Source organism: Triticum dicoccoides, chromosome 3A, assembly GCF_002162155.2.
Source record: "Triticum dicoccoides isolate Atlit2015 ecotype Zavitan chromosome 3A, WEW_v2.0, whole genome shotgun sequence".
Taxonomy (NCBI): Eukaryota; Viridiplantae; Streptophyta; class Magnoliopsida; order Poales; family Poaceae; genus Triticum; species Triticum dicoccoides.
This window is the reverse complement of record NC_041384.1, coordinates 747895536-747901846: the sequence shown is the minus strand read 5'-3', so window position 1 is coordinate 747901846 and position 6311 is coordinate 747895536. Positions and strand designations below refer to the sequence as shown.

General features: G+C 42.7%; 1 protein-coding gene across 1 annotated transcript; it reads left to right on the top strand.

Annotated features, from left to right (window-relative positions):
* The first annotated feature begins 2597 nt into the window (after nucleotides 1-2597).
* On the top strand, nucleotides 2598-5571 carry LOC119273626 (F-box/FBD/LRR-repeat protein At1g13570-like). The gene is made up of 4 exons (XM_037554729.1): nucleotides 2598-2698; nucleotides 3711-4562; nucleotides 4653-4823; nucleotides 4907-5571. The coding sequence occupies exons 2-4, from the start codon at nucleotides 3843-3845 to the stop codon at nucleotides 5174-5176; spliced, it is 1161 nt and encodes a 386-aa protein (XP_037410626.1). The 5' UTR covers nucleotides 2598-2698; nucleotides 3711-3842; the 3' UTR covers nucleotides 5177-5571.
* Nucleotides 5572-6311: the final 740 nt, after the last annotated feature.

Here is a 6311-nt window from a genome sequence, read left to right as displayed (position 1 = left end):
AGAGTCTAAGATCATCCGCAGCGGAGCTCGCTACATTATGGAGCCCAAAGGTGTATGTTCCGGAAAACCTTTGCGTTCCGTCGTTTCCAAATATTCCAAAGAACAGCCAGCAGAACTGCTGACCTAGTTTTGTTGTTCCATTCTCCATCCCAGGCCTGGAGCAGCCCTTGCGGAGCATCGGGGCAGAGACTGTCGAGGGCCGCCCATAGCGGAGCAAGATGTTGGCAGCCGAATAGAAGATGGGCGATGGATCCACAGTGGCTGCAGAAGGGGCATGCAGCAGATGTGGCGATGCCCCGCCGGAGAAAGATTTTGCACTTATTCAGTGCATAGTTTCTCAGTGCATAGTTTCTCAGTGGTCTTTGTTGGCAAGCCATAGAAAGATTTTGCACTTATTCAGTGCATAGTTTCTCTAGATGGCCGGGGAGAGCGTGTTTGTAGGCCTCGGCCGCCAAACCGCCTGGTATGCCAGCTTAGTGGTGAACGGCTTGCCTGCGTCCCTTGTAGTTCTTCTGCCAGCCACCTGCATATTCAAGTTATCCGTGGCCAAAATAGAGCATAGTTCGGTAAGATCACATTCCGCTGCGTGGGACAGCCTAGGGGTTAGGTCCAAAGCTAGGGTGTTCGAGGCCATAGCACGGGAGTGTAGGCACGATTGGAGTGGGAAAACAGGGCAAGGAATTGTTGCGCAAGGGTTTAGGAGGAGTCGGGAAGCCAAATATCGAGCCAAAAGGAGGAAGTAGCTCCATTTTCCAATCTGCACCCTAGTCGTGGCGCGGAAGAAATCGAGACCTTTCATGATGTCCCGGCAAATAGGGGTCTGTAGGTTATCTGTCATGCCCACATCATTTGTGTTTGACCAGCCGTATTTGGAGATGATGTAGGGAGTCTCCCCCAAAGATTGCTCATCATGTAACTTGGAGATGTTCTTGAGGAGAAGGCAAAGATTCATGTGTGGCAGAGAGAGAAAGCCAAGCCCCCGTTGGCGAAGGGAGCACAAACAATGTCCCAGGCGACCTTACAATTGACACCAGATGTTGTCATCAAACTTAATCGTGGAAGCACCACTAGCTAGCTAGTTAGTGTACGTGTTAATTGTGTGGATGTTTATATAGGTGACAAGAAGCCTCTGAAGAATAGAGAGACAGTGAGCCGGGCAGCTGGTGGAGGCAAGTCGCCGGGGAGCCTTGCTACACCCATGTCCTGATGGGATGTGGCAAGGATCCTACCCCTTGATTTAGTAGTTATGGTTTTGTTTCATCCTAGTCCACGTACTCCTATCTAGGTTGTACTAGCTGGTTTGGAGATTCATTCCAATACAAAATAAAAACAAATAAACGAGATATACCACACATTTCAAAATTACCGTAATGCCGGGAATAATGTTGTCATGTGCTATATGAATTTCTATATATTATCACTAACGGTGGGAAGTAATCGAGTTCACATGTGCCTGATTGTTAGAAATGAAAAATAGCATTGTTTGAATTCTCGTCATGATGCATTGAGAAAATAGGTCAAAAGAAGAAGCAAAAAACATTGTGTTGGCTCCAGTAGAGCTTGCATCAATCATGAAGTAGCAAAACTTGAGCGTCGGTACTGTGAATTAAGGATAACCGAAGCCCACAAATGATGCACCAACTCTGGCTTATAGGAAGCCGCTTATGTAAGATGAGATTGAAGAGGAAGATCAATGGAAGCGAAGGAGCAAACAAGCGTGTCATTGGAGTTCGAAAACCTAGTGCAATGAGAGAAGAGCCGGAAAGACATAGATACCTGTGAACCCACAACATTTTTTAACAAGAAAAATTACATTACATTATTAGAATTGCACAGATAAATCGGTTGTTACAAAGCTTAGTGCACAAATGGAACATGACTCCGATCGTCGGTCATATGACTTGAGCTTCACCAACCATGCATCCATGAACCAAATGTGGCAAGATGCATGGGCAGTAAGCAACCTTACACCGCAAACAATTCATGAAAATTACCTCCTTTGTTTTTCGAAACTAGGGGAAGTCTCCTCGGTGGTGGCAACTCGAAAAGTGAAGGTTGAGGCGACATTCTTCCAGACAGTAGAGTCAATGCAGTGGGAATCATCGAGCAATAAGAATCATATGTAATGATCATAATTTCACATGTCGCATCCCTCCAATCCAATCGCCTCGTACACCTTGATTGACTGATGAAAGTGGTCTCCCGGGCTTTACCCAGTCACCTCTCCTTGTGTCTCTCCATCAGAACTCACGATGCCAGCCTTCCCCCCCATGGAGCTCCCAAACCACCAATTGCCAGTTGAATACAAATTGTTTAAATAAAATATATTTTTTAGAGGAAAAAATAAAAATAAAATATGTATATCTTTTGAGAAAAAGGAAACTATCGCAGACTATTCAAGCATTCAGCCCAAGATAAGGACTAGCCCACTCCGATATCGCTCAGTGGCCCAGTCTGTCCTCAAGCCCAATTCTGAAATCCCCAGCCTGCATCGCAGAGAGTCGCATACCATTTCGAACCCTAGACCACGGCACGGCCGGCGTCGCGGCGGCGTAGCCGCGTAGGCGTCCAGCGTCTTCCCTTCGTTCCTCGCCCCTGTGGCCTCTGCGCTCCGGTTCGGCGGCAGAGAGAAACCGGGCGAGCGGCAAGCGGCGTCGCCTTCCCCCCTTTCTCCGGCGCTCCTGCAGCCACTCCGTAGGTTCGTTTTGCTTCCTGTTCCCAAATATTTGAATTTCGAGACTAGTTTGCGGTGGATTCAGGAATTAAACAAGATCAGCCATAAATGATTCAGTTATGTGGGTTATCGGATTGCTCCGTGAGTGTTGACGACTAGCAAGATTCAGTTGTTCATATGCTTGTTTAGATTCAGTTGCTTAACTGAATCCACTTTAGTACCCTGTTATTTACGTTGCTTTTGTTGTTCTCTAGCTCTGCAGTGCTAATTTCTGAGAATTATTATTTTCCTAGCGTATTTCATTCCCTAAGAAACTAAGAAAGATTTAATTGTCAGTTGGAACCTACTCTAGTACTCCCTCCGTCCGAAAAAGTTTGTCCCTTAAATGGATGTATCTAGCACTAACTAGGGAGTACTTAGTACACGGCTTTAAGTTAGTACCTGTCGATCATGCTTATAGTGAACGTTGGAACTAAACATGCTGTTGCTCCTGAATAATTTGAGTCCAAGTCCACATTTAGGATAAGAAAGGAGGGTAAATTGACTCTCTGTCCTGAAGTAGAGTTGCACTTCATCATTTGCCCACGTTGAGAGCCTTTCAGTTATATACTTATATACCCTATATTGTTTGTCCAGTCGATATTTTGCAATAGCAATACAAGTTCTTTTCCCCAAAAATTTAATCACATCTTCAAATGACTGCACATATATTCAACAAAAGGAACCCCTTTCCAACTTGCAGCAGGGGACATGTTTGCTCTTCAAGATTGCAATTTAGGGTCTTGTAACACATGTCAAATGATAATCAAGCTTTTCACCTAACCAACGCAATAGCCGACTTCAGTTCTGTTAGTAGTAACATGCTGGAGTTGTTTCCCTAAACTGCATCTTTCATTGTTGCTTATATCTTGTTTTGTTATGAACAGGCTACTTACTTAGTGCACTATTTCATTTCTGCATGTATTGTATTTTTAGTTATGTGCGGTAGACTGCAAGCTAATTTAGGCAATGGGTACCTGTTTTTTGAAAATGCCAGGACAGTTTAATCTGGATTCTGAAGCAATGAGTACCTGTAAAAAGGCCAGGGCGGAAGCTACATCTGTTGTGAGTTCAGACAGACTGAGCAGTCTACCTCCAGAGATAAAGGGCAATATCCTCTCCCTTTTAAATGTTGAAGAAGCAGTTAGGACTAGCACCTTATCAAGTACTTGGAGGGATGCATGGGCTAATTAATATGCCAGAAATATCTCTGCGTGATGGAAATTTTGCACGGACCAAGTTCGTTACGTTGGTCGATATGGTGCTAGCACTCCACAAGGGAACAATAGAGGAGTTTGATATTTCAGGTAACAAAAATTACCATGATGAGTTTGGTAGGTGGATGATCATGCTGTCAAGGAGATCACCAAAATCAGTTATAATCAAGTTGAACTCAGGGCTAAGGTATAAGATTCCCTCGTGCCTCTTTTCTATCGATGATCTGGAGTCTCTGCACCTAAAAAACTGCATCATCAGCTTGCCCCGGGCATTCCAAGGTTTCAAGAGCCTAACTGACCTCAGCCTGAACATTTTCTCCTCCACAGACCGGGACATCCAAAATCTGATCTCGTTCTGCCCCATACTGACTAATTTGTCATTAACTTCTTTTGAGGGCATCCACTGTCTAAACATTCAATCTCCTAAACTGAAATATCTTTATATTGATGGGGACTTTGAAGACATTAGTTTGGATGCCCCTAATATGGAGGTGACCCTTCTCTCTCTTGATCCCAAAGCTAAATCATATCAATCTGTTCCGGTTGTGCATGACAAGGAAAGCTATGTCAAACAGTCATTGGGAAGCCTAAGTGAAATAAAAAAACTTGGAATTTTTGGCACTTTCATGAAGGTAAGCTATTATTAGCTTTAACATTACTATGGCCTTCTTCTGCCTTCTGACTAATCTGTGTTGTCATTTTCTTTTCTTTTCTTGATGCAGTATCTATCAAAGGGGTGTATACTTACGAAGCTCCCTGCCGTGTTTACTCGCCTGGAGGATATTTATCTTACGATATGCTTTTGCGACCAGAGGCAAGTCTTCACCACGTGTTCATTGTTACAGAATGCCCCTAACTTGAAGAAGCTTCACATGTGGGCACGCATGCCTCCAGTAAATCCTCTCCCTCCCTCAGTCACCCGATCAATGTTCATTCTTGTATTTAAGGCACCTAATGAGTTGTTAAAAAAATGTAGAGTGGCTCTTCAAGCACATGGGATCAGGATCAGGCCAGCATTCAAGAACTTACCCTGCAAATGCAAATGGACCATCTCATAATTGCCAGTATGAAATGTTTCCAGGGTTTGGACTACGAGGTCAATTTCGTGGCAAAGCTATTGAGCTGCACACCTGCTTTGGAAGAAGTGAAAATAGAGTGGATGGGCGAAATGGATCGCAGCATGGTTCTTACCAAGCTATTAGCTCTGCCAAGGGTGTCTCCCAGGGCCAAGATCATTGTTACATGATAAGTCTGCTCCCTCATCACTTTGCCGATCTAATTTTCTGCGGGTAGAATTATTTTGTCTTTGTTTATGCAAATGTACCAGCTAGACCTGGTGGTTATATATGTGTGTGCACTGGATGCAAATCATCAGGTAGCTGTAGTGTGTTCTGTTGAACATTCGGTCTATCAGCAAGTGTTTTCCATATGAAACGCCACAAACCACTGCTGTCGTTCTTCAAATGCGTCAGTTCAGCTCGTCCTGTTTTGTGCAGGTGTTCTGTCTATGATCACATTCCTGGTTGTAGCAAATATATGTGTTCATGAGAAGTGATCACATTTAGGAAGGCACCTTCATGTTGTATCAACAAGAAGTGAACCAAAGACATCAGATTGTACTTTCTGCATGTGATCAAAGTAGCTCATGCCTGAAATCAGTTTACTTTCGGAAATCAAAGCATTTGTCAGTTTGGTTTGTATTGGTTTCAGGTTGGAATGAATGTTTAATGCTCCTAAATCTCCTTTTCTTTTACTAGTAAACGTGCATGCGCAATGCGCGTCTTCGTCTTAACCAATATAGATTCAACAAAAACACATGGCATGGCAGTTGATAATATTATTATCCCTAGTCTTTTCCACACAATAGAATGATTGTCCAGTAGCATAGACAAAACATTCGTGGGTACAAACTTTTCAATATTCATATTACATAGAAGATGTAAAAGTAGGTTACACCATGAACATTGTTTAAACATTATAATAAATCTGAATTTTAGCCTCTTATGAATTAATACCAACCTTGAAATTGTGCTAACCCAGAATAAGAAAACTTTGGTATTTTAGAACTAGATCATGATGGGCACGCGTTTTCGTGGCCGTCTATTTGTACGGTAATATAGTAGGAGTTTCCACAAATACATCAATGTATGAAAAATATAAATTGATTTTAGAAAAAAATGTCCATATATTTTTTGGTTTTACAAAACATAGATTATACAAATGTGATACTCCCTCCTTCCCAAAATATAAGACACACTTTGACATTTTTGGTCTTCATCGCATAACTTTGACTGTTATTTTCACTTATTGTATGTCTACAAAATTATTATTAGGGTTTTTATTATTTATGCCACTAGTTGTGTCCCACTACTCAGTTTTGC

What these genes read in the sequence shown, in the direction of transcription:
- LOC119273626 (XM_037554729.1), top strand. Translation starts at nt 3,843, where the DNA reads ATGTTGAAGAAGCAGTTAGGACTAGCACCTTATCAAGTACTTGGAGGG. An exon ending in TTTTTGGCACTTTCATGAAG is followed by an intron (nt 4,563 to 4,652) that starts GTAAGCTATTAT and finishes TTCTTGATGCAG; the next exon opens with TATCTATCAAAGGGGTGTAT. An exon ending in TGTGGGCACGCATGCCTCCA is followed by an intron (nt 4,824 to 4,906) that starts GTAAATCCTCTC and finishes AAAAAAATGTAG; the next exon opens with AGTGGCTCTTCAAGCACATG.